The sequence below is a fragment of the Etheostoma spectabile genome, chromosome 11, assembly GCF_008692095.1.
Source record: "Etheostoma spectabile isolate EspeVRDwgs_2016 chromosome 11, UIUC_Espe_1.0, whole genome shotgun sequence".
Taxonomy (NCBI): Eukaryota; Metazoa; Chordata; class Actinopteri; order Perciformes; family Percidae; genus Etheostoma; species Etheostoma spectabile.
The window spans coordinates 17,009,463-17,036,697 of record NC_045743.1 but is presented as its reverse complement, the minus strand read 5'-3'; the positions used below and the strand labels follow the sequence as shown (position 1 = coordinate 17,036,697).

General features: G+C 40.8%; 1 protein-coding gene across 2 annotated transcripts in view; it reads right to left on the bottom strand.

Annotated features, from left to right (window-relative positions):
* dpp10 (dipeptidyl peptidase like 10) overlaps nt 1–27,235 on the bottom strand; it is a 207,935-nt gene that overhangs the window by 10,030 nt on the left and 170,670 nt on the right. For both annotated transcript variants that reach the window (XM_032529936.1, XM_032529935.1), the window contains exons 10-19: nt 25,177–25,274; nt 23,025–23,148; nt 20,563–20,601; nt 14,446–14,553; nt 9,936–10,027; nt 8,444–8,491; nt 7,754–7,875; nt 4,770–4,814; nt 378–476; nt 222–291 (exon numbers count right to left, since the gene is read on the bottom strand). In XM_032529936.1, coding sequence (XP_032385827.1) covers nt 222–291; nt 378–476; nt 4,770–4,814; nt 7,754–7,875; nt 8,444–8,491; nt 9,936–10,027; nt 14,446–14,553; nt 20,563–20,601; nt 23,025–23,148; nt 25,177–25,274 — 845 coding nt within the window. The remainder of the gene's footprint in view (nt 1–221; nt 292–377; nt 477–4,769; nt 4,815–7,753; nt 7,876–8,443; nt 8,492–9,935; nt 10,028–14,445; nt 14,554–20,562; nt 20,602–23,024; nt 23,149–25,176; nt 25,275–27,235) is intronic.

Sequence of the window (27,235 nt, the reverse complement as noted above, 5' to 3'; positions counted from 1 at the left end):
AGCCCCAAGGACACAGTTTCCCACTGAAGACAAACATAAAAAAAAAAACTGCCAACAAACATACATTTCCATTGTTTGGAACTATATCGAATGGGCAAGTAGGCGGAGAGAAAAATCCGATCTTACTTCTTTAAAATTGAAATTGTGACACCCCTAGAATTTATGAGTATGCGGTTCTGACATATTCTGCGGCATATTGTACCATTAGAAATAGTACGTACATCAGCAACAGCAGTCCATAGTGGCGGGACTCAGAGAAGTCTGGTGGATAGGAGATCTTCAACGGTAAATCTGGAAAAAGAAAAGAGAAATAAATTGCATGACCAATTTATCTGTAATTCACAGTGATAGTATAGAAACCAATACATAATTCTCACCAAAATGTTCTATCGGAACCGTTCTAAAGTCAGTCATCTGGATCCTTTTCCAATTTAAGGCCGCCTTCAGCAAAGAGTTGTTCCCAAGGATGTAGTAATCTGTAATGATGAAGAAAATGTGTTAAACGAATGATGGAGCCCAAACATTGCTGCCAATAATCAAGGTGTCGCTGCATACAAATGACCCACATTAACATGAGGCCTTGTCTTTGGAGCCTGGGGTATAATGGGATGAGATGGAAGGTGTAGGTAAGACGGATGAGATCTGAGTATCATGGATAGTTTCTGACATTGTTTCATTCTGTGGTCAATTTAAATGGTTCGGTGAGATGAATACATTCCCGGGTTCCATCTCTCTGCAGTTTAACTGTTGCATGTGAAAGAGGAAGTACTAAATTGCAATACGTGATGAGATTGTAATATGAAATAGGCAATCTTTATAGTAAATCACATTTTGGGATTTGTAACTCACTGACAAAAAATAGTAAAACCTAGGTTGAATGTCAGCTGAACTTAGCCCCGCCCACGACATTTGAGGTCAGGAAGTTCGGTTTGGACTTGATCCGCTGTGGAGCAACTATTCTCGAACTAGAGCTGTTTGGACCATTTTTATACTATGATGGTGATGATCAACAGTAACGTAATCAACCACGTCACCAAAGAGCACTTGGGTTGAATTCATTTAAAACAAAAATGGCTGCCACAGGAGAATTGAGTTGGGTAGATTCCTCCATTACGTCTATTATAGAAGATATGGACAGCACATTCATTTTTAAACAGGAACAAGGAACCGCAATTGAGGCATTTATTGATCAGAAAGATGTTTTTGTTGTCCTTCTAATGGGATTCGGCAAAGGTTCAACATACACTACGTCACGTACTCCGTTGCTCTGATTGGTTGTAGGTCTATCTGTTGCTCTGATTGGTTGTAGGTCTATCCGTTGCTCTGATTGGTTGTTGATCTATCCGTTGCTCTGATTGGTTGTAGGTCTATCTGTTGCTCTGATTGGTTGTAGGTCTATCCGTTGCTCTGATTGGTTGTTGATCTATCCGTTGCTCTGATTGGTTGTAGGTCTATACGTTGCTCTGATTGGTTGTTGGTCTATCCGTTGCTCTGATTGGTTGTAGGTCTATACGTTGCTCTGATTGGTTGTTGGTGTATCTGTTGCTATGATTGTTGTAGGTCTATCTGTTGCTCTGATTGGTTGTAGGTCTATCTGTTGCTCTGATAGGTTGTTGGTCTATCCGTTGCTCTGATTGGTTGTAGGTCTATCCGTTGCTCTGATTGGTTGTTGGTCTATCCGTTGCTCTGATTGGTTGTAGGTCTATCCGTTGCTCTGATTGGTTGTTGGTCTATCCGTTGCTCTGATTGGTTGTAGGTCTATCCGTTGCTCTGATTGGTTGTTGGTCTATCCGTTGCTCTGATTGGTTGTTGGTCTATCCGTTGCTCTGATTGGTTGTAGGTCTATACGTTGCTCTGATTGGTTGTTGGTCTATCCGTTGCTCTGATTGGTCGTAGGTCTATCTGTTGCTTTGATTGGTTGTGGTATCGTTGCTTGATTGGTTGTTGTTATCGTTGCTCTGATTGGTGAGGTCTATGTTGCTCTGTTGCTTTGACTGGTTGTTGGTCTATCCAATTGAGTGCTGAGGCATTTTATTTCCTGGTTTGGTTGAAACACGCCCCATAATCACAGCCTAATGTTTCAAATATCAGACTCATATTCTGACTAGAATCTGAATATGAAGTAAAAGTAAAAGTTGTACATAGCTTGTGATTTGGGAGAAGAGAACAAACTCATAACTTTCTGCTGACCCTAATTCAAACCATCAAAATGATGGTAATTTGGTAAATACTGTTAAATTTGGATGAAAGGTTCCACTTCTAAAAGGCATTTTACACCCAGCAGCTTGTTTGTTTTGGAGGCGCCCCTCCACATGTAATAAACAATGACCCTCTGGTACGGCCATTTTTCCCATTCAAGCCATCTGAGAAGCAGCTAAATGAAATGGAATTCATCCAGCACTTCTAATGGAAAACCAAAAATCAATAGACGCCTCATTATGAAACCGCCAGGGGCCTTGAGTTCCCAGCTGTGGATGGAGCGCCTATCCAAATAACCCTGGGCAAATTGCTTTCTTTTCTGCAGCACAGCTGTTAAATTTTTCGAGGGAGAAATCTACTGATAGACACACAGGTATGAATAACAAGAAGAGGCCCTGTGAAAAGAAGGAAGAAATACAGATTTGTAGACCAGAATCAACCCTAAATGCTGTTGGCTCAGACCTAATGCCAGTTTCAAAAAGGAAAACTTATCAACCCCCCATTCGAGATTTGTCTTGACTAATAATTTTAATATGGACTCAGATCTTGGCTTCAGCAACCCCATCAATGCAATCACAAAAGTCATTTATACTCAAAAACAAAAGAGACAAATTGGACGTTCCATGTGCGATAAGGTGACAAGTAGTTTTAGTTTATTTTAGTTTCAAAGTCCCTGACCCTACCCAAAAACACGTCTTCTATAAAAGTTGTTTTAGCAGCTTGACCTGCTAACACACAGTAGCCAGAGCCATAACGCCCGTTTCAGGTAACCTGTTTTGTGATTACTGTCGGTACACGATCCGTTCTGCGCATGTGCAACATGTTCGCGCACGCCAAGATGATAATCCTGATGTACGAGGATTTACGGCACTGCACGATCTGGTCCACAGTAGCGGTCTGCTGTTAGCCTCCACCGGAAAGCTAACGACGCTAGTTTAGCTAACAGCTAATTCGGCTAACCGCTAGCTGACAGCTTGATTCAGCTAAAATAATGTTACTCAAACTAAACAGCGGGAAAAGCAGCTCCATCTAAATTAAGACTTTACAGTAACAATAAAGATGAGTATGGACTGATTGTATTTTAAATGAGCACAAGTAGAGCTGACGTAACAGCTGTTATATATTTAAACGGTAACTTTAAGTTTTGAGGGTATTTTACATGCTGTCTCAGCTAGCGGTTAGCCGAATTAGCTGTTAGCTAAACTAACGTTAGCTTTCCGGTGGAGGCTAACAGACTTTCTTTAACTGTCTATGGGAACAGATCAAGCAGTGTCGTAAATCCACGTTCTTCATGACATCATCTGCACATGCGCGAACATAGTGCACATGCGCAGAACGGATCGTGCAGGCAGGACGGATCGTGTACCGACAATTACTTCCAGCCATAGTCCGAGACAACAGTTTGAAATGACTCAATCATGTTTATAGGGAAAAGTTCTCTTTTACCCACATTTCTAAAGCTGAGTTAGCAAGTGCAACGTTGACCCTTAGAGCCACAATGTCAAAGATACACAATTACGGGAAACACACCAGGTTGAAATTATGGAATTATCCTTTTAAAGGTCCCATATTGTAAGAAGTAAGATTGTCTTTTTTCATTATAAAGCATAACCAGTAAAAGTATCGGGGGGGGGGGGGTGGGGGGCTTAAAGATACAGGAGCTAAAACGAATCCTTTAGGACTGAGGTTGAATATAAGTACATTCAGAGAGAAGTATGAAAAAATAATGCTTTTTTAACATTGAAGCATGAAAACACGTTCAAGTAGAAGACAAATGGAAGTATGACCCTGTAGTGACCATCATGAGTCGCCTTTAATGATCAGACTACACACATTCAGCTTGATTTGGACACAACAGACCCGACAGACGTGGCAGACCCGATTTTGAGGGTCGGGACCGACTGACATGCGTCTTTACCTCTTGTAGTGGGACATAATCAAAGATCAGCAATCTGAGGTGTCATAGAAAATCTAGCATGCCATTATGTTTTGTCTTTTTTCGCTTATCGTGACATATTCTACAACATGTTCCTTGACAAATAGGAGGAGAGAGTGCCCTCCACCAATAGCACCAAAGAGTGCACAGAAGAGTGTTCTTTCTAATAGGACGAGAGAGTGCTGAGAGAGTTTGGAGGGCGATCTCTTATTTTACCACAATAGTTCACCACAATGTGTTTCTTAAAATAGAGAGACAGGCTATGCAGTTCAGATCGACGGTCAGTTTAGTTACTGAGAGGCGTTGAGCTGAGCCGGCCGCTCCTCATTTGCATAAAGTAGCCTGGATTCAACTTCATGCAAATGAGGATGAGGAATGCTCACATAGACAATGAATGGGAAGCGTGGAAACGACAGCCACCAGCCGTAGTTGTCCCACATCTCCCCAACGACCTATGACCTTGACGACAGTACGTGTTAATCGGTCGGGGGCTGGTGTGGCCAGACCAAGACTGCATGGCACTATGTTTGTCTAGTCTGACATACAGTCGTTACATGTCGTGAAACATTGTGTTCCTGACATAAGATGGTCCCCACATACCCGTCATACCCACAAGACTAAGTGGATCCCTTACTTGAGTTATTGAGGCTGTGTAAGATCACAGTAGGGGCTCCAGGACCTGAAAGGAAATGCAAAAGCACGTGAGTGTAAATTAAACTTTAATTTTATTAACAAATACTTCTCAGTGCAGGGTGATGTTTGCTATGCAGATAGTGAAGGACATTTTTAAATTATTGAGTAAAAACTTCTTCAAACATTGCCAATAGAAGTATTCTTGCTACACAAACGTCGAATGCAGGCTGTCTTGTTTACCCGATTTTACTGCTCACTTAACCTGCATCAGTTAGGGTCAGGGTTAAAGGTCACTCACGTTGCCTCGCTAACAACCTTAGACTGTCACATTAAGTCCTTTTGTTTTTTTACACATCCTTTTAACGTCCTTTTGTAAAAAATAATTAGCCAGAGAGGTCAGTGAGGTGGCAGGTTTGCTGAATAGCTCCGCTGCGGCTAATTTGCTACCTTGGAGGCTTCAAAACCCACAATGCTCCTGCTCTGCTGTCCTCGTACTGAAACACAAACCGCTGCTTGGGCTTTATTTACTCTCTGGACTTGCTGCTGGTAGACTGCATTAGCTTTGGCCTTTGCATTAAGGTAAATTCTCAGACAAAATCTGGGGACATTTTTAGCTCAGAAGCGTATATATACCTCCAAAACACGTCATATTTTTATTTTTGTAAAACTTAAAACGGGGACACTAGACCTAGAGCTGTTCTCATTAGGGGCTGAGCACTCATTGAGTATCGGATACAATAATAACTATTGAGGAAATATTTTCCTTTGACATTGACGCAGTATTAAACGAGATCTCTGCAGTCGTCAGCAGAAAACCAGCTACAACGGAAGTTAATGGGATAATTGTCCAGCTCGTGTTGCAGCTAACAGGCTCGGATTAATATTCTAAGTGTCTGACAACATTATGGCAAGGATTTCTAAGGAGGTCGACCTTTCTGTTAAAGATTAAGATCCTTTTTTAAAACATAAAAGTCCGTGAAATTACGTTTGCTAAACCCACCAGACTCCATGTAAATAATCAGGATTTTAGCATCGTAAAACACGGCTTCTAAAACCTCTCTGAGCACCGCTGGCTCTGGCTGCCTGGAGCGACTATCGGCTCCGTTTGGTCAATGTTTTCTTTCTTTAATTCCAATATCGGGTCTGTCAGTCACAGGGAAAACCGGGGACAGATCCAGGGACAGATCCAGCCGGGGACAGGTCACCTAAACTGGGGACTGTCCCCGGAAACCGGGGACGTCTGGTCATCCTTTCCTAAAAGGACTTTGGTTAATGTTTTCTTTCTTTCTTTTGGGTCTGTCAGTCACAGTAAAAACCGGGGACATTTCCGGGGACAGATCCAGCCGGGGACAAGTCACCAAAACCGGGGACGTCTGGTCACCCTACTTTGCGTGCTTCTACACTCACTTGTATCACACAGAGAAACGCTTTCACTGTGTGCCTGTACCTGATTTCAGTATTTTATGAGTGGAATTTAAAGGCTTTTGTAGCTCCTGATGAAAACAAGTGTCCGGACAAACTTTGTCGGGTTTAATTCAATTAAATTTTTCAATTCAATTTTATTTATAGTATCAATTCATAACAAGCGTTATCTCAAGACACTTTACAGATAGTCCACACTCCAGAATTTGCAAGGACCCAACAGTTCTAGTAGTTTCCTACAGAGCAAGCAACAGTGCGACAGTGGCGAGGAAAAACTCCTTTTAGGAAGAAACCTGGGACAGGCCCAGACCCAGGCGCTTGGTTTATGTGACCTTGGCCCTCCGAAAGACAACAAGCTGTCTCCATAATTCTTTTTTATTGCTTTTGGGAAAAGACAAACAGGGAAAAACAGTGTTATTGTTCAATAAATCACCACGCCAGAGCGCAAATGCTTCTGAGCATGCCGGACTCTCACCTGCTTCAGATAAACTGAAATCACAAACAACATTAAGAGTTACCCTCCATTAAATAAGCTCCTCTCTGACCAACGACGCTACCTAAAACTAATTATGCACAACAGAGTGGAGGGGGACAGATTACAACAGACAGACCCTGACATCTGCCAGATGATCTCAGACAGAACATGGCTGAATAAATTAGGAACACAACACACACAGCATAGCTCCCAATTTCACATAATCCTTGAATCTGTTTCCTGCAACCATCTACACATAGTTTAACTGAAAGGTAAAAGCTAAGTTTAGTGCACGCCTGTGTGTTTCAATGACCACATGTGTCTATCATCTTTATGTATACCATGAATGACGTATGCCATGGAAATCTAACATCTGTAACACAAATTGGAATGTATACTCCTTTACTGCAGACACAAAGATATTTGGGAAGTGACCACTACTGTGACTCAGCTCAGACAGAGTCCAGATGCCTCTGAAAAATAACCTGGAAGGAACCACTGAGTACCGTGCAACCAGAAACGTGTGGGACAGATAGTCTAGCTAGCTGTCTGGATCTACCCTGCAGAGATCTGAGGACCACGTAACCATAGTCCTCAGATTGGACAGATAGTCTAGCTAGCTGTCTGGATTTACCCTGCAGAGACTCAGGACCAGGTAACCATAGTCCTCAGATTGGACAGATAGTCTAGCTAGCTGTCTGGATTACCCTGCAGAGACTGAGGACCAGGTAACCATAGTCCTCAGATTGGACAGATAGTCTAGCTAGCTGTCTGGATTTACCCTGCAGAGATCTGAGGACCAGGTAACCATAGTCCTCAGATTGGACAGATAGTCTAGCTAGCTGTCTGGATTTACCCTGCAGAGAACTGAGGACCAGGTAACCATAGTCCTCAGATTGGACAGATATTCTAGCTAGCTGTCTGGATTTACCCTGCAGAGACCTGAGGACCAGGTAACCAGAGTCCTCAGAAATCCACCAGAGCAATCCCGGAAGTGGAACGTCAAGGATCTAGACCAGCTCTAACTTGACCAGGAGTTTCAAAGCAGACACAAGGAAAGCCTTAAATGAGGAAGAGTGACGGCCTACCTTTACAGTGGAGGATAATGTGCTGGTTTGTGGGGTTGATGTCAGCATCGAAGTACAGACAGTAGGCTTTGTTAAGCTCACATGTCAAACACCGACGCGGGAACAGACCCACCGTCTTAACACTGCAGAGAGAAAGTACAACACTTTTTGAGTAAAATATGGAGCCAAATGCTGGAATTACTTCTTTTTTTATTGTGGTTTTCATGTGCATTTCCTGGATGCGGCTTCTCCAATATGAGGATTTGCTGTATGCTGCCGTTTTCACTATTTTCTGTCATTTTATAGACCAAAAACGGGACATACACAGAAGATATATGACAGACAGTAACGGTTAGCAAGATAAATTCATTGTAGCTAATTAAAAGATTAATAAACCAGCGTGTATTCACTGTTAATACAATGGTTGTTACTATAAAGCAATACAGAGAAGATGTAAAGTAAATACTGATGAAATCTAATAAGTGAATTTAAATGATAATGTAAACAAGAAGATTAAAACAAAACAGTGTTGATGTGCATATGAATACATAATAAGTTAGCTATGAGGTGAAAAACAATATTGGATCATAATCATTGTTTTTGAGTAAATCACGAGTCATGTGACCCGCTAACACAACCGGTTTGGGCAGCTTCCCAACACATTACCAGGGTTAAGCCAAACAGCTGCATGATAACTTGGTCAAAACCAACCTGAAGAGCTGACGTCGTCGTGGCGAGCCCTCCGTGCTGAGAAAATAACTGAAAACAATAAGAGCAAACAGACACGCTAAATCAAACCCTGGACTTCATTATCTCTGAATGCAAACATCTCATCAGCAACTCCCTGGTGGGTGCAGTACGAGGGTGGTGGAGTAAAGAGGAACAAACACAATTTAGTGTTTGCTGTAGTTTCATTTAACAGGAGATTCTAGCTCATGCATTAGGATTATTTCCCTTTAAGGTTTTGTTTGGTCCGTTTAACCCTGGTGTTGTCTTCACTCCGGGACCCTCCCGTGTCCCTCGGGTCAAACTGACCCGGGACTTATTTGGGGTTTTTCAAAACCAATTCTGAAATAAAATCGTACTTCATAATCTATTGACAAATATTGTCTTTATCTCAATTTCAAACAGCTGAGATAACATCTATGTTCAGGGAATGCATCAGTCTCTACTAGCACACTATTAAACATGGAAGTGGGGTTTGTTTTGTGTCATAAGGTTATAATTCATGTTAAAAATCCACTATGGAAATAACATAATCATCATATCAGGTATAATGTTCTGTATTGAGTCAGAAATACATGTTTATCACAGGAAATAAGGAAAGGACGATGATTTTCAGGTAGAAGAAATGTAACTTGTTCCATTTTTCTTCTTGTAAAAGGTTGAAATGGGTCAGTTCGACCCGAATACCAGACAAGGGTTAAACCAAAACCTGGAGCCTTTCATCAGATGGTCCGGTTGGTTTGGGGAGGGGTGAAAGCTCGTTCAAACTCTGGTGCAGACCAGAGTTCTCGGTCTCAAATGCTCTAGAGCTCAGTTCACCTCAGGTGACAATGCAATGTGACCCAAATTGAGGAGGTGAAGCAAAAAAAACGTGCATTTACTAGTCTGACATTTCAACCTTGCACACAATTTGCAGACTTATGTTTGATTTAAGGGACGATAACTTCCATTTCCATAACCTAAGAAAACCACAGAACGCTGGATGCCTGTGGCTCTTTCTTTCTCCCGCTGTCTGTCAGCTGCTCACATTGTTCACCTTCTTCTAAAATATTAGAAACATTGAAGCAGAACTTGAAAACCCAAGACATTATAAATTTGGTATCTCTACATTATTAAAGAGACCAGACAATATTCTGTCCACTAGAAACTTTTGACAAAGTGCAGTGTGAACGTTTGTGAGCGCTAACCCAACCAAATGAAACATGCAACTTCCCATCGACCTATAGGTGTGAAAGCGCCCTGTAATGGGAAAATTACATTTAACCAATGATTTTCATTTTAATTATTCATAATAAGATCTCAAATGCCTCTCAGAGTATATGACTTCTGTATCTGTCTTCTTGTGTTTCTCCTTGATGGGAGAACACTGGGTTTGTTATGACTCCACACCATTTCCTTGAAGAATAGATGACGTGGAGCCTGACAGAAACAGTGGTCTAAAGCTGTGTTTATCATAGTGTACTGAATGTAGACTTACAGGTTGTCAGTGTTCTCATCATAGGCAATGATCCGGGTCACCTCCCAGTTCCCCGAGGTGAGATGTCGGACTTCATTTTGATCTGCTCTGAACTAAGACAAACAAAAGAAGATGAGTACAGGTCATGTGTTGCTTCTGCATGCTCAGGTCAGGTTGTGTGCTGTGTATTTATAACTGTCAGTACCAGAAACGCAGCAACATCAATGGCCCAGGTGTTTAAATGATGCGTTATGTGTAGAACGCAAACTTTGTGAATTCATGTGAATACTGACATTTCAGCATAACTGTGGTGGAAAAGGGGGAAAACGCCTTGGACCGCTGATCCAGGAGTAAAGGTTGTTAAAGAACAGTGTTCCCTTTCAGATTCAAAAAAAAGAGTCATTGTTTTTTTTGTAGCCATTTTACTCGTGTTGCAGTGTTTATGAATTGACTTCGTTCCCCCATTTTTTAAATGTCCAATATTGAGAGAGAGAGTGAACATCCATCACGTAATGTTAGATGCCTGACTGCAGAAAGGGATGCAGGTAGTAGCGCCTAACCCCCCCAAACACACACACACACCCAACACACACACACACCCAACACACACACAAAGTTGGATGTTATGTCACAAATGTGTGAATAATGATCCAAAATAACGTTAAAATTCATAGTTCAATGTTTCCCATGTAGGTTTCCATAGTAAAATCTGTCCATTTCCACCACTGGTTGTTATGATTCTGCCAAAACCCTAAAGGTGTGTTCAGACTGAAAACGAAGCGAGTTAGAGATACGATGTGACTGCAAGATGAAAGAAATATCATCTGATTGCAAAAAGTCCCTGACTCAGTGTTGGCGATGCAATTTGCGTTGAAAATGTTCTCTTATTCATGTTTGCTCAATTGTTTTCTAGCCTAGAGGCTGTTGGAATTAATAGATGTACAGCAACAAGAGGTAAACCACTAAACATTCACGTGCACACGCATGCACACACGTGTACAAATAACAATAGTTGCCATAGCGACAGACAGTACATTGGCTGTTTAGAGCAAATTAACACAGACTGGACAAACACTCCAGGCAAAATCTGCTTTTCAATCAGTGGGAACACACCTTTAGGGAGTGAGCTTGAGAGGCTTGTTGGGGGTGCAAAACACTTGATTATTCTTTTTCAAGATGACTGTGAAATACTGCAAACTATGTTTAATATGCTGTTGCTGGCGTGTGTCATATCTTGTTCTAAGTGAGCCACTTCTCCTGGTTATATACGGTGGGCAATTGTAAAATCTTTATTGTGAATAAATTACCATTATTATACTATTTAATTGTTATTTATCTTTGTATAAATCAATTGTCATTTTATTTGTCTGGGGAAGTCATTGTAGCAGATGTGGGGACTTTTTTGAAAGTTAAATAACTCCAGCTGACCTACCTGCTGCGTGGCTCCATTAAGCTCTTTTTAAAGACTTTTATTCATTTTAATTTCCTTTTAAATAACCAAGCTGTGCCCCTCGCGCCCATCATGGACGCTATGTTTCAACCCTAACCCAAACCGTAATCATAGAAGTGATAGGTCAGATAACAATCATATAAATTATCAGTTTGTCGTTTTGATTAATCCAAATACAATGTTATCACTGAAATATGAAGACATATTGGCACTTTAGTGTTTACTTCATACATTGTAGAAAAATAAATCAGGTCTGACGAATTCATAATGACCTACACAGGCACTCATCCAACAACTAAAGCAAGCTTTTTAATATCGGGAATGTGTTTCAATAATTGGAATACAATCTGAAGAGCCTGTCTGCTAAAAACAGCAGAGAAACTATCAACCTGCCTTTAAATATCACTCTTCATCTCTCTCTACCAACATTAAATCCAACACGCAGATACACATGGGGACGTCAAAGTATCTGTCTTGATGAGAACTGGCTCTTTTTATTGGGCCCATACCATCGGCAAGAAATTTCTTGATTATGGCGAGATCTAAAAATTGGTTCAACAACAGCATGACAAATAAGGACTGCTATGAGTAATTTTAGATCATGGTAGCAGCTGTCGCCATGGTCCCGCTACACATTCTGCGATGCCATGTTACATCCTGCTACGCTCTGCTGTGCCCAGCTACGTCCTGCTACGTCCTGCTACGTCCTGCTGTGTCCTGCTACGTCCTGCTACGTCCTGCTACGTCCTGCTACGTCCTGCTGTGCCGTGTAATGCTGCACAGTGCCCTGCTATGCCATGATCTACAAAGAACTACTACAAACTACTATTTTTTTGTGACTGTTATTGCCACTCTTCATTTCAACCCCAACCGGTCGTCAGACACCGCCTACCAAAAGCCTGGGTCTGGGTCCTGGGTCTGGGTCTGGGCCTGGGTCTGGGTCTGGGTCTGTCCCAGGTTTCTTACTAAAAGGAAGTTTTTCCTCGCCACTGTCACACTGTTGCTTGCTCTGGAGGAAACTACTAGACCTGTTGGGTCCTTGTAAATTCTGGAGTGTGGTCTAGACCTCCTCCATCTGTAAAGTGTCTCGAGACAAGGCAAGGCAAGGCAGCATTAAAAACCGGTAAAACACATGAATAGACAGTTAAAAACAAATAGACACATAAAACACAAGAATAAAAGTTACAGTGCAGCATAAGAAATTTAAAGAAATGAGCATTCATTTAAAGAAAGGCAGCATCAAAAAGAAAGGTCTTCAGCCTTGATTTAAAAGAACTGAGAGTAGCAGCGGATCTGCAGGTTTCTGGGAGTTTATTCCAGATATGAGGAGCATAGAAACTGAAAGCTGCTTCACCCTGTTTAGTTCTGACTCTGGGGACAGAAAGTAGACCTGTCCCAGATGACCTGAGAGGTCTGGGGGGGTCATAGTGTAGTAGCAGATCAGAAATGTATTTTGGACCTAAACCGTTAAGGGATTTATAAACTAGCAAGAGTACTTTGAAATCAATTCTTTGAGACACAGGAAGCCAGTGTAAAGACTTCAGAACTGGAGTGATGTGATCCAGTCTCTTGGTCTTAGTGAGGACTGGAGTGATGTGATCCAGTCTCTTGGTCTTAGTGAGGACCCAAGCAGCAGCGTTCTGAATCAGCTGTAGCTGTCTGATTGATTTTTTAGGGAGACCTGTAAAGACCCCGTTACAGTAGTCAAGTCTACTGAAGATGAAAGCATGGACCAGTTTTTCCAAGTCCTGTTGACACATAAGTCCTTTAACCCTTGATATACTCTTAAGGTGATAGTAGGCTGACTTTGTAATTGTCATAATGTGGCTGTTAAAATTCAGGTCTGAGTCCATGACTACACCAAGATTTCTGGCTTTGTCTGTTGTTTTTAACATTGTTGTTTGAAGCTGAGCGCAGACTTTTAATCGTCCCTCTTTGGCTCCAAAAACAACCACCTCAGTTTTTCCTTCATTTAATTTCAGAAAGTTCTGACACATCAAGTCGTTAATTTGTTCGATGCACTTAGTCAGTTTTTGTATTGGACTATAGTTCCCTGGCGATAAGGTTATGTAAATTTGTGTGTCGTCCCCATAACTATGGTAACTTATTTTGTTGTTCTCCATAATCTGGGCCAGTGGGAGCATGTAGATGTTAAACAGAGGAGGCCCCAGAATAGAGCCTTGGGGAACTCCACACGTCATATTTGTACGCTCAGATGCATAATTACCTATTGACACAAAGTAATCCCTATTCTGTAAGTAGGATTCAAACCAGTTTAGTACTGAGCCAGAAAGTCCTACCCAGTTTTCCAATCGGTCTAGTAATATGTCGTGGTCGACCGTGTCAAATGCAGCACTGAGATCAAGTAATACTAAGATTGAAATTTTGCCACTACCTGTGTTAAGGTGGATGTCATTAAAGACTTTGACGAGAGCAATCTCAGTGCTGTGGTGTGGTCGGAAACCCGACTGAAAGGTATCAAAACTGTTGTTTAGTGACAGGAAATGGCTAAGTTGTAGAAAAACAGCTTTTTCAATGATTTTACTTAAAAACGGAAGGTTTGATATTGGCCTATAGTTGCTCATTATTGATGTGTCTAGATTGTTCTTTTTTAAGAGTGGCTTGATTACTGCAGTTTTCAGGGCCTGTGGAAAGATTCCTGAAAGAAGAGACGTGTTCAAAATCTGTAGAAGATCAGAAGCCAAACAAGTCGAAACATTTTTGAAAACACCCGTTGGTAGAATATCAAGGCAACAGGAGGAGGATTTCAGATGTTGTATAATGTCCTCCAGGTTTTTATGGTTGATTAAATGAAATTCTGTCATATTGGAAATAGTTTTGTTTGAACACTGTGACAACACATATCCTGAACTTGATATGGAGGCACTGACTGTTTGTCTAATCTTCTGAATTTTGTCTTTGAAGAAGGATGCAAAGTCATTGCAGGCCTTGGTAGATAAAAGTTCAGATGCGAGATAACTCTTGTTATGAATTGATACTATAAATAAAATGTAATCCTTTGGGTGTGCAAACTGTGGCTGCATCAACGTAATGGGAAGTGAGTATGAACTGGACCTTCACCTGTGTGGTGAACATGGCGATGTGATGAAACTCTCCACGTCCTCCTTGTTTGACCGGGACAGTCAGGAAGAATCGGCTGCCATCTTTGGAGAACACCGGTTCTTGGTTCTGCAGAAAGCAAAGATGGATGAACTGGAAGCGTCTATCACCTAGCCACATCAGAATGAATCAATGAAGACATTCCTATTAAACGTGGGGTGTAAACAATAGACAGGAAGCTGGTTTTCCAACCTTGTCTGATTTTTCACTTGTAATATGTTTACACTTGACATCAACAGCATGAATAAATGGATTAAAATGATGAGTGATGTGCATATGGCCTCTACGATGTTTTCAGCCTGAAAGTAATAATCCACACATTTTTCATATGAATAAAAGTCTATTTTGCTACTGTTCAGAAGGCTGTTGCACTGAGTGTTTGAACCCTTTTACAGGAAGTGGAATGGGTGGTTAGCATGACCCGCAGAGAGAAAAGGGCACCATTTACAACCTCCTGAAACCCTACAACTGTGGTTAGAAATAAAAAAGGTACATTTATGCATGTGTTGTACTGCACTGGTGTTCCACACAAACATCAATAGGGAGTACAAAATGCATACTGTCCTCTGTGGCTCTGAGGGACAGCAGGCTGCTCCCATGTTCCCCGGTTCTGAGGTACATGTACTTTACTTGTGTATTTAAATTGTCCGCTACTTTTTACTTCTACATCTTTTTACTTCTACATCCTTCCCATTCTTTTTTTACGGAGCCCCGGAGGTGACATGGAGGGAGAAAAAACAAGGAAAATAAATTAAAAAAACAAAACATTAAACTTGAGATCTCACGTTTAAAAATCCAACAAATATTAAGGCTAACTTTAGTAGCTAGCTACAGTAATTAGTAGCTAGCTGCAGTAATTAGTAGCTAGCTGCAGTAATTAGTAGCTAGCTACAGTAATTAGTAGCTAGCTACAGTAATTAGTAGCTAGCTACAGTAATTAGTAGCTAGCTACAGTAATTGACAACAGTCAACAATAATGTTCATAATAACACTTCATGTTGGCATTTATTAATTAGTAATGCTTATAAAAATAAACAATGGATGTATTTAGACAACCAAAGAGATGTAAACATTAGGTAACCACACACACACACACACACACACCACACACACACACACACACACACACACACACACACACACACACACACACACACACACAGACGTAAGTGGACCAGCAGCCTAACGTAGTGTAATCACTCCCAGTAGTGTAAGCACATCCATTGACATAATGATGACATCTCCTTGGTTGTCTAAATACATCCATCGTTTATTTTTATAAGCATTACTAATTAGTACATGCCAATGTGAAGTGTTATTATGAACGTTGACTGTTGATGTCAATTACTGCAGCTAGCTGCTAAGGTTAGCTAGCTAGCTAGCTAGCTGCTAAGGTTATCCTTATTGTTTGTTGGATTTTCAAACTTGAGATCTCGAGGTTTTTAGCAGCATCGATTTTAATTATTGCAGTCGGATAAAAAATGATTTTTAAATATGTTTTTTTTGCCCTGATAGATCTGTACAATCTGCCTGACAGTAACAGTTGGAACGGGGGGGGGGGGGGGGGGGGGGAACCAAAATGCATCCTTATGCCAATGTTTCCAGGTGGGACTGAGCGTGAGGAAGCGGAGAAGTCGACCGCTGTGTAATCTCTGCCTGAGAGGGTCCAGACAGTCGATGCTTCCAGTTCAGTTTCACCTCCAGCAAACACACGGAGAGAGGATCCAACACTACAACGTTGTTTCAGAAGAGTGGTAAGTGACAACGATAAAGCCAGTGTGGAGAAAGTACCTTCCATACGGCTGATCTTGCTGACTATTGCTCAGCCACTAACTCGTTCATTGAGCCCTAAGGTGGAGTTTGTGTGGTCTTCACACTGTCAGATTACATTTGACAGTCTCAAGGTGCTCCTGTGTCTCGGCCCCGGGCTCGTGGCTCCAGACGTCGCCAGATTGTTCAAACCACAGGAAGATGCAGAGGGAGTAGATCACCTAGTGTGCTATTTTTCTATCAAGTTCAACAAACATCAATTAACTATTCTACTATGGAGAAAGAGACACTTGCTTTGTTGTTGGCCTTACAGCACTCGGAGGTGCATGTCAGATTTGTTACGCTCGCCTTCGGCACCCTCGTGTGTGTTTAACTGATTGTGCTGTATCTGAGATGCGAGGCAGGCTGGGCCAATGAAGGCAATGAAGCTTCTGGGTTAAACAGCCTGATTGATGCAGCCTAGGGCCGCTGCCAGACCACATTTGGTTGACACGATGTTTGAGAGTGTGAGCAAGTGGGCCAGGGTTGAGATTTAAAAACCGATATCCTTCGTGCATCTAACAGCTTTGACTTTGTACAAAGTGTGCAGGGGTGCTGTGAGTATCGTGTTTTGTGTTTTTCCAAGTAATTAAGTTAGACAGGATTTTTTTTTTATCCTTTTGTTTCTTATACTTGTCGTAATAGTCTTCCTTTTGAGGATCTATTTTTGTTATATTGTGTTTTAGATTTCCACACCACTCATCGGCCCATTTTTTCCATTTGTAAACTCTGTTGTTCTATTTTGCCTAATTCCTAAATACATATCCAAATACCAATTACATTCTGGTTTTAAGTCCTGATACCCCTAGCACTGCGGGACGTAACATGAGGATAAAGATGATAATTTATCATATGCATAAACATGACACACTGTTGCTGCAAATTAAATACCAAAACACCAAAAATTAGCTCCACCTCGTGGAAAAACAAGACTGAAATTCTGGTTACACATTAATAATCTAGTGATATTCAACATAAAATATAACAGTGACAGGGGCAACCCTGTCCAGATAATGAGTATGGTAACACTTTACATAAAGGTACACATCTTTATCATTAACTACTTGCTCATAAGCATGTATATTCATAAGCGTAAATATAATTTAACAATATAGCCAAAATGATACAGTTGTAAAGGATATACTGTGTGTAGAACTCCAGTAAATAGACTGACGTTGCTTAATATCCACTTCAAACATTGGATGAAATGATTCTGTTGAGTTATACTGATAATGCTGAACTGAGAACTGAACCTCCAAGCAAAAAAGCTAGCTAACTAGCCAGCTAGCTAACCAGCTAACTCGCCAGCTGGCTTATTTCCTATAACCAGTGAAAGCATGTTGGGTGGAATTAGCAAATTAGCTAACTAACCATCCATCAAGCTATTAGATAAGCTACCACACAAGCTAGGTAACGTTATTTGGACATTATTAACACTCATAGTTTTGTGTTTTATTACAGAAGAAATCCCATGCTGAGCCAAAAATATTAAGATCATACATCATGATGAACATTGACCTTACTTACCATCAACCCAATAACCAGGTTTTTGGGGGAAACCCGTCAGTTAATGGCCTAGTAGATGTATGCTCATGCTGCATAAGCATGCTTTATAATGACTAATAAGCAGGGCCAAATGAATCAGATTTAAATAGTTTTTTAAATATAACTCAGAATGTCAACGTACTAAACAGAAAGCTAGTTAACTCAAACCCGCAGATTTTTATGCTGAAAAAACTACAAATAAGTCTCCAGATTCTGTTTGGGGGTGCTAATAAGGAGCCAGTATGCTGCTAAAATGCATACCAGTAAGCAATTAGTTAATGAGGAATATGTGCACCATCATACAAAGTGTTACCATCAGAACTGTTCATTCCATTAATGAGATTTACATGATTTTAAAGTAAAATGTAAGTAACATTTTGGACACAGGACTTAGTACAGTACTACATATAGTATAGTAATACAGGAGTATTTTCCTTTGATGTATTGCTTCTTTGCTACTGAGGTAACACCACTCAACTTAACCTACAGAAAATCAAAGAACTAGACATCTTTAGATAACATTAAATTCATTAGTTATGCCAGGTGGAAGCCAAACTTTGCACGTATTCCTGCTGAGCACTGAGGAGATACATAACTGAGTGGTTTACATTTAGACACACGCGCACACACACACCAACACACACTCACACACACACACACAAAGGCCTTCTCTCTGTACTGACACAACCTCACAGTCAGTAAATGAGCATATCTCAGATTAGCACCTGAACAAAGACTATGTGTGCCAAGATTGTCAGGTGCTTAAATTAGTCAGAGCTACAGCCCAACATGAACAGCTGCAGGGCTACATGATCAAATCCTGCTAGAGACCTTCTCTCCTCGGCCTCTCCTGCTTCCCAAGCAAATACAAATAGGTTTTATGAGTGTAAACCGAACTCTCTGCTTTGGAAATAAATAAATGAATAGAGTCATATATAAATGAAACTAGTGGTACAGTGTCAGGTTTCAGCCTTGCTGGCTTTTGATTAGATGCCAGGTTGAAAACGTAACAAGCTCAATACTTGTTGCGATTTTGGAAGATTTCCTGGATGAGGCTTATACATTGCATGGAAGCACTGATTCAAGTGGCAGCTGGGTTCAGTTATGTACACCCAATGCACTTCAGCGTCTCCAAGGAAGGCTCTATTCTTCGCCCCGAAATCCAACAGGTGATGAAGAAGTCACAGGTTAGGGTTTCATCTGCTGGAGAGAAAGACTCAAGGGGCCGAGGAGTCCTTGCATCATCTGGGGTGGGATTTTGGGGATGAATAGAGCCTTCCTTCATGATCCAGCTTAGAAGTATGGAGCCGGTTGTTTGTAGAAATACGTGGAGATGAAGTGTAAAATTGGTGAAGTAGTCCTTTTGTCACACAATTTAAAAAAACATCATTGACATCAAGTGAATCTACAGCACTGGAGCACATGTTTTCCAAAATATTAAGTACAGAGCTCAACAGTGACCGCCCGCTTTTTGGACGGCTCTGGTTCCAGAAGTGATTTTTCCCACTCAATGTCTCCACTGGCGTTTTATTAAATGCCTATAAAAAGAGTTTAGGCATGGAACCAAGCCAATTATTATAATATTCTGACGGTACTATGACCATCAGCAAAAAGTATCACAGTTTCACTGTATTGTGGTTTTTGCAGTTGCAGCTTTAAAATGTATTGTTTTGAAATGTCTGGGTAAAAACGACTTTTTTTCCCCACTGAACACACAGTATTTTATTTTTGAATGTTTGCACTTTCTGTCCTCGACAACTCTTGAAAAAATACCTTAGGAATGTTTGAGTGGTTTTGAGACTGCAACTTTTTCAAAATGCGGTATACCTAGAAAATAGGAACCGACCCATGCCTGATCTTGACCATAAAACACGTTTTTTGGCAGAAAATAACATTTTGAAAAAGGTAAAGGTACAATACTGTGTACAGAAACACTTCAATGATATCAGCTCACTACACTCTAAGACATATCTGTGTATGAACAGTTGTCTGACTGTATATTTTAACAGAAAGGTCCATAGCATATGATTCACAGTTGTATTGATGATTACGCTTTAGTGCGTAACGTTATGATATTAATAAACCTCTGTTACATGTAAGCCGTTGCCATATGAGTAGCTACAAAGCTAATTAAGACTAGCTCCACACAACTCTGTCTGTATTTCTTAGTATGGCTGCTCAGAAACTCAATTGAAGATAACAACCTCTTCTGAAGAGTCCATTTTTTTTTATCCTAGCAACTGTGTGGAGAGGGGTCACAGAAGGCTTGTATCATGTGGACGCGCCGTCATTGGTTAGAACTCATCATGGGGCGACAGAAACTACGCACTATAGCTTTAAGATTATTTGAATTTCGCATCATCTGTGTTACTTTATGGATTTATTTCTTAGAGCTGTAGCTGTTCGCAGGTTTGGTAAACGTTTCCATGGAAACATTTCCATTTCCACCAATCAGAGCCATCGTTGTTACTCTGAGGATTGTGGGTGGTGTAGTACTTCTCAAGGTTGACTTCACATAGACTTCAAGCTTCTATAGGAGCAGATACCCCAGTTTCACAATCTCACAGCTCGTGGTCAGTCTACCTCGGATGGTAAAGGGAGTGGGGGTATTAATCGAGACTCTAATGGAGAAATCGAATGGTTTTACATCCAGAACCACACTGTTGAACTCACAGTACTAACTTACAGTATGGACCATGACACATGGAACGGAGAGCACTTTACCTGCTTGGAAAGCCACAGCTCAGAGCTCTCTTCATGTCTCTGAAAAAGATATCAGTTCAAAATGTTAGCTGCTCAGAGGTTTTCAAACAGGGAACAAAGTGAAATCACATTCTTTCTCACAAAATAGATGTTTTTTGTCATCAGCAGAATGGTTTGTAAAATATTAAGTTTAAACACCTGCGTAGCATTTTTCCAGACTGTCACATAAACATAATAGACCCCGTATTTTGCCGTTTATTTAAACAGGGCACTGGGGAACAGCATTCCCACTCTGAGCCATGGTTTCAGACCAACATGCAAGAGCGGGAACCAAAGTTCTGGCAGAGGAGGCCGGGCTCTGGGACCAGGCCTGAGCTAAGCTGCCTCTTGGCTCGGCGGCATTTGTTCGTGCAAATCACCCCAAATCAGGAAGCCCAGGACTGAAAGAGCGGCCTGAGAGTCCCACAGTTCAACAGTAGTTCAACACTGCAAATTCACATTCAAATACAGAGATAATCTGGAAGGAGATTTTAGCAAAGTTTTCCTCTGACATTGACTAGTTTAATAGATGCTAAAGTTAAGGGGATTTCCAAGAAGTTGCAGAGAGGAGCTCGTTTGCATGTTTTCGTATCCAAGCGATTTGGGGACTTGGGTCTAATTAAAAGGTTAGTTGTGATTGACTCTAGCTAACAAGTAAGGGATATTCTACAGTTGGTCCAGCCAGGTCTCATGACATAGTTTGTAAATAACTTATCAATTTGTTAAGCAAGTTTGTGTGGTATTACAATGCTTATTTTGCTTTCCATGTGTCATTTTACACCATGTATTCGAACCAGGCTTCCATTTTGAAGCCTTCACGCTCAGAGCAACTACTCTGGAAGTAAGGAGACGTGGTATAAAGACTGAGGAGTGTGTTTAGGCAGATGCAAGCGGAGGTGGACGGGTCCTGCAAACCAACAAACAGGACTTTGACCTAGGAGACCCGTGTTCCTGTCCCCTCTAAAACGAGTTATGTTAACTTAACCATTGATTTGAATTACTTACGTTGATAATGCAACTTACGTCTTTACTTTAAACCAAACTCTGATGTTTTTCCCAAACATAATTACCTTCAAAAGCTTAAGTTTTGTTTGAATTCACAAAACCGCAACCGTCGTGAAGCGTCATAGTTTGGCGCGTAAAAATGTGATGTAGACGGGGTTTTGAAAGCCCATAGGACGAGTTGTGAATGAGAGGCGTCAAATGACACAATCTTAAAATGTGTTACATGACACACAAAACATGCCAAAAAGTGGTGTGTCGATCATACGCTTATCTGATGAGATCCCATTGGCTGCTCAGTCACAGTAACTTTAGAAAGCGTTTTCTACTGTCTCTGTGTTTCTGTGTCTCCACGGCACTGAGCTCAGGACTGTACACCACTGGCTGTTCACTAAACCCCGCCCTCAAACACGATTGTCCAATCATTGCTCAGCAACCTTAAATTAGATTAGATAGAGCAGGTGTGTCTGGGATTTATTCATATAGCCAACATTCTAGCAGCTAAATCCCACACTTTGCTTTTCATACTTTGTAATACTTGTTAACAGAATGTTAACAGCAGCTAATATGCTATCGGGTAAATGAGATAAATGCATCATGATTCATGAAGAGAAACATGAGACATCACTTTTTATTTTACCTTTGTCGGTTAGTTACTTACATGCATGCCAATCACGTGCATGTATAAACACAAGAGACAGTCTCAATGCTACAAGAAATATTTTCATTCTGTGACTTCTCCATTTTAAAGGGAGGTGTGATCTTAGAGCCTGTCTAAAAACACAGGAGCAAAAGTGTAAGGAATATAATTGACTGTGGTTGAAAGCTCAAGGTAATGCTGAAGTGCTGAAAAGGTTCATGTGTGTCTCAAAATACATTAAAAACACTTCTAAAGGCACATGTACTATCTGTCTGACAAGACGTATAGATGCTAATACTACTTGGATCTTCTTGAAGATGTATTGAACAAAGCACATAGCAAGAAAGGAGGATATGAAGCAGAAAAAGATTTTAAATGACTCATGAAGTGCATAAGTGCGCGTGAAATAACTAAAGTACACGTGTGCCAAACAGGAACATAACCTTGGGAACCAAATCAGATATAATAAACCAATGACTGGTACTAGGCTTTATCAAATATAAACTTCGCAAAGAGCACATGACAAGGGAATTACTGGAAATTTTGGGTCTATGTAAATTATAGTGTGGTCTAGACCTATCCTATCTGTAAAGGTTCTGAGATAACTCTTGTTATGATTTAATACTATGAATAAAATTGAAAAGTGAAGTAAATGAAGTATAAATCTGGAGCACTATGATGCAAAATTAAATAATGAATTGAACCCACAATAGATTCCCAGATTAGATAATACTTAAATACACACAAACACCTTTAAACTTTCCTACTGTAGCCAAGGACACAGACTGACACACACACACACCGTGACGCAGGCTCCAGTGGTGGTGTCACACACAGTCAGGATGGAGATGTTCTGGGCCCGGTTCAACCACCGGACAGACGTCTTGGTCTTACTGATCCACTTCACCATGATCACATAATGTTCCCTATGAAAAACATCACAATTACACAACTGGTTATTCCAAGTTGTATCAACAATCAACAATACTGTCAAGAATAATTGATTGTTATAAAAGTCATGAATCAAACTCTAAGTAACATGTGCACAAAAAGAAGATCACAGATCAGGTGAAGAGTATACTCCACAGAGAGGTGGTATAAATCATCTGAAAGCTGCCAACTGGAGGATTACTTTGAGATGTTAGAGGACCATAGAAAAACCCGTGCTATGATTTGGTGTCAAAACATTTCAACATTTGGAGATTTATGTCAGAATCAGAGCACTACTGGTTCAGGAAACTGTTTAGAAATTGCCTTGTTGAATCAACAAGAGCCTCAGCTTTCCAGTCATACCCAAGTTATGCAATTCCAACAGTGTGTAGGACCCAAGTATGCAGAAATGCACAAATACACCAATTTAGTTTAGGTGGACATAACACAAATGATGCAAAACAATGCATGCAGTATGGAATTAGCTTTGGTGATTTCAAAATGAGGCTTCATGGACCATTAGTTGTGTTTGTTGACCCAATGATGGCACTCTTGGTTTATAGCAAAAGGCTCAAGGAATGGCAAGTCTGTGAACTTTCAACTCTTTGTTGACCGAGAGCGCCACCTAGTGGGCTCGGAAAATAAAGAAAATGCTGTAACACTTTACTTGAAGGTATCTCCATAAGTGACATGACAGCGTCATGTGTCAGTCATGACACATGACCCACGACCCTAACCATAACTTGTCATGACAAAACCAAATGGCACTTACTAAAAGAAGCGTTATGTGATACATGTTTATGACACGTTATGTCACTCTTATGTAGATACCTTCAAGTAAAGCGTAACTGAAAATGCCTAACGAGGCTTCATTTAGAAATCACTAATTACCATACAATGCAGGAAGAGGGGACTTGTGGGTAACCATAGAGTCCATTCTCATTCAGATATCTTGAGGTGAGAGATAAAAAGACTCCTGTGAAAATGTCCATGCCAGTTTTTTCATTGCCAAAATCTGGCAAATTAAATATCACAATATTTTTGACCAAACACCTTGATATTGATATATCCTAAGCTTGACAACTGGTGCTTTCTCAAAATATTTACCCACTGAGATTTTGGATACATTCAGTAATGTGGATGTAATAACTAAAAGCACAAAGCACTTTAGGCGTCTGTGTTATGAAAGGTGCTGTATGAATGAAATGGCCATTGCCAACTTAGTGGTTAAAGGCAACTAACAAAACAGCTAGTAAATAACTAATAATGCACTATAATGCAGCCTTTAAAGCCAGCAACCATATAACGACATGACGATATCCAAAATCCAAGAAAATATCTGGTCTCATATTACAATATCAATATTGCCCATACCATATCATACCATATGATATCTTCACTAGCTTCCCACAGAGCCTGCTGTAGCCTTTGAAGGTTGGCCAGTGGGCCGTCAGAGGTGTAACGGGTGTTAATGAGCAGATCAGTAGTAAATAAAATGACTGAAGACGAACAACAGTTGGTAATTAAACCAAAGATGCAGGTTAACGCCTCAGCTTCTAGTTTGAGAGGTGGTTCCGAGACTCAGCCCAACCCAATCACACACATTTCTCCATGTGGTGCAAAGAGATGGAAGAGGAAGAAGTCCTGTTGACATCCAGGTAATTTAAATACATAACATCTCAAGAGATTCCTTAACAGCCATACGATTACGTCCTGGCATACAGTGCTGCAATCTCATAAAACATGATGGTTATAACAAGTTTTTCTGAAACGTGCTGAAATGAAAAATGAAGCTGCACTCATTATAAAATGATCATAAAATACAATAGTTGTATTGCTGAGAATTGTTGGATTTAGTTTGTCCTTCAGTTTATTAGCTATCCTCATTCAAAGTGAAAGTTAAAGCTACTGTAACAAGCTGCAGGGTCCCTGATTTACCAATGAAAGGTGCCCAGTGTCTTGTGAGCGACAATTATCATCTGAATTTTCAAATGTCAAAAGCATCCCTGATGGAGAAGTCTCACCGTAGCTTGAGTGTTTCTGGAGGCATGAGCTCCAGCGTGTGCGTCGGCCCGTAAAGATTGACCACGTAGAGCTTCACCGCCGGGTTGGGTTGGCCAGCCTGCGTGCACAATCAACAGTCCAGACTTTAGACGAAAGCCTCACATCATCAAATGCTTTCTTCAACACCATCCAAACGGCAAGGGTGACTTGTTATTATTGTTGTCATTTCGCATATCCATCATCATTCCTTACTTACACCTCATTTGACGCCAGCTTTGTAATGCCTACTTGATCTGTACTTTATGTAGCCTATACATTTTATTATTATTTCTGTATTTTTGTACAGTATTGAATGTGAAACCTTATATTGTCTTGCACGCTTATGCTTTTCTTGGCCAGGACAAAGTTGCAAATGAGATCCTGCTCTCAACGGCCAACTTGGTTAAATAAAGGTGAAATTAAAAAATAATTTAAAAAATAAATATATGTGTATGGAGTAGCCAGACCTTCCTCCGCAGAGCTGTGGAGATAGAGCTGACGGCACCGGTGTTAAAAGAGCATGGGATCAGTGTCGTATGATGTTTCCTTAATTCTACAAGTTCATTTGGGATTCTTTCTGGTTTTCTTTTTCTCTCCGCCTGTAAAATCTCATTCTGCTTTGATTTCCTGTGTTTTCCTAAAATGACTGGTGCCGATGCCCACTGCGCCCTGTGGAAAGATCTGGAGACAGAACAACAGGTGCTGCTTTCAATCAAAGACGGGCTGAGCTATTGAAGCTTGCCAACTACTTTGTGTGTTGCCTGTGTTGTGTGTGTGATCAGTGTGGTGCGTTGCATTCTGGGAAGATTAGTTCCTGTCTCTTTTAAAGCGTACGGTCTCCCTGTAGGACGGATCACTGGTGGAGCGTGGCAGCTCTACACACAGTCGCTTTTTTCCTTTTAGCTCGCCGATTTCAAACTGCGTTGAAAATGTAAAACTGTGGTATCAAAGTGTTACAATACAGTATGGGGGGGGAATAATAAAAAATAAACCACCAATCACACATATTGTAGTTTGTGCAATAGCCTATGTTTTGAAAATAAATTTAGTATAGGGCGGATGGGACTACACTCCGGCCTTGTTCAGCTGTATTTGGCTTCACTATATGAATATGTTTTGTTGGAAGACAACTGGTAAAAAATAGTCTGAGTAAAAACACCCTTTAATTGGCAGACCGACAGGCCTGTGTAGTTAAGTTACACATAGAAAGGCACAAAAGCACAATTTCAATAAAGTAATTTAGTGTTTTACAAGAGTCTACCTGGCCAGGGTCTGCAGATGATGCACAACACATCTCCTCTCTTTGCATCAGAATAAGGTTTTGTGTTGTTCTTACACAAATAGACAAATGTAATAAACTAAACTTCCGCATTTTGGGAAATACGTCTTTTGCTTTCTTTCTGAGAATGAGATGAGAAAATCAATATCTTATGTACAGTATGTGCTTTATTTACAGAATAGCCTAGCTTTATATAAAGACCAGAGTCAAGAGGGAAACAGGCTGGCCTTCCCAGGTCAGAGACATCACCTAGCAGGGCTGTGGTCAAGACCACCTTAGTCGAGTCCAAGACAAGTCTAAGACGAGGACTGGTCGAGTCCAAGTCAAGACCAAGTCCAAAATGGTTCGAGTCCAAGTCAAGACCGAGTCCAGGACAGAATAAAGGTCTTATGCATGACAGTATCAAGACAATCATTTTGGGTTTCACTTTCCCTCCAATATTATTATCAACATAATAAAGACACCTGGACTCGGTCCAGACCAGAAGCCATATTGGCCAAGACCAGAGGCCGAGACCGAGACAAGTCCGAGTCCAAATACTAGCGAGTTGGAGACAAGTCCGAGACCACAGAAAAACGGTCTTGGGTCCGGACTCAAATGCAAGACCAGACTCGAGTACTACAGCCCTGTTACCTAGCAACACTGGAGGGAGGCTATACATCGCCAGTGTAGATCTGGGCTCTACAGTGGGTAAGTGAAATAAAGATATGAACAGAGGGTGCCCTGGTGATTCATAGTGTATGGTAGTTGTGGTGGAGTTT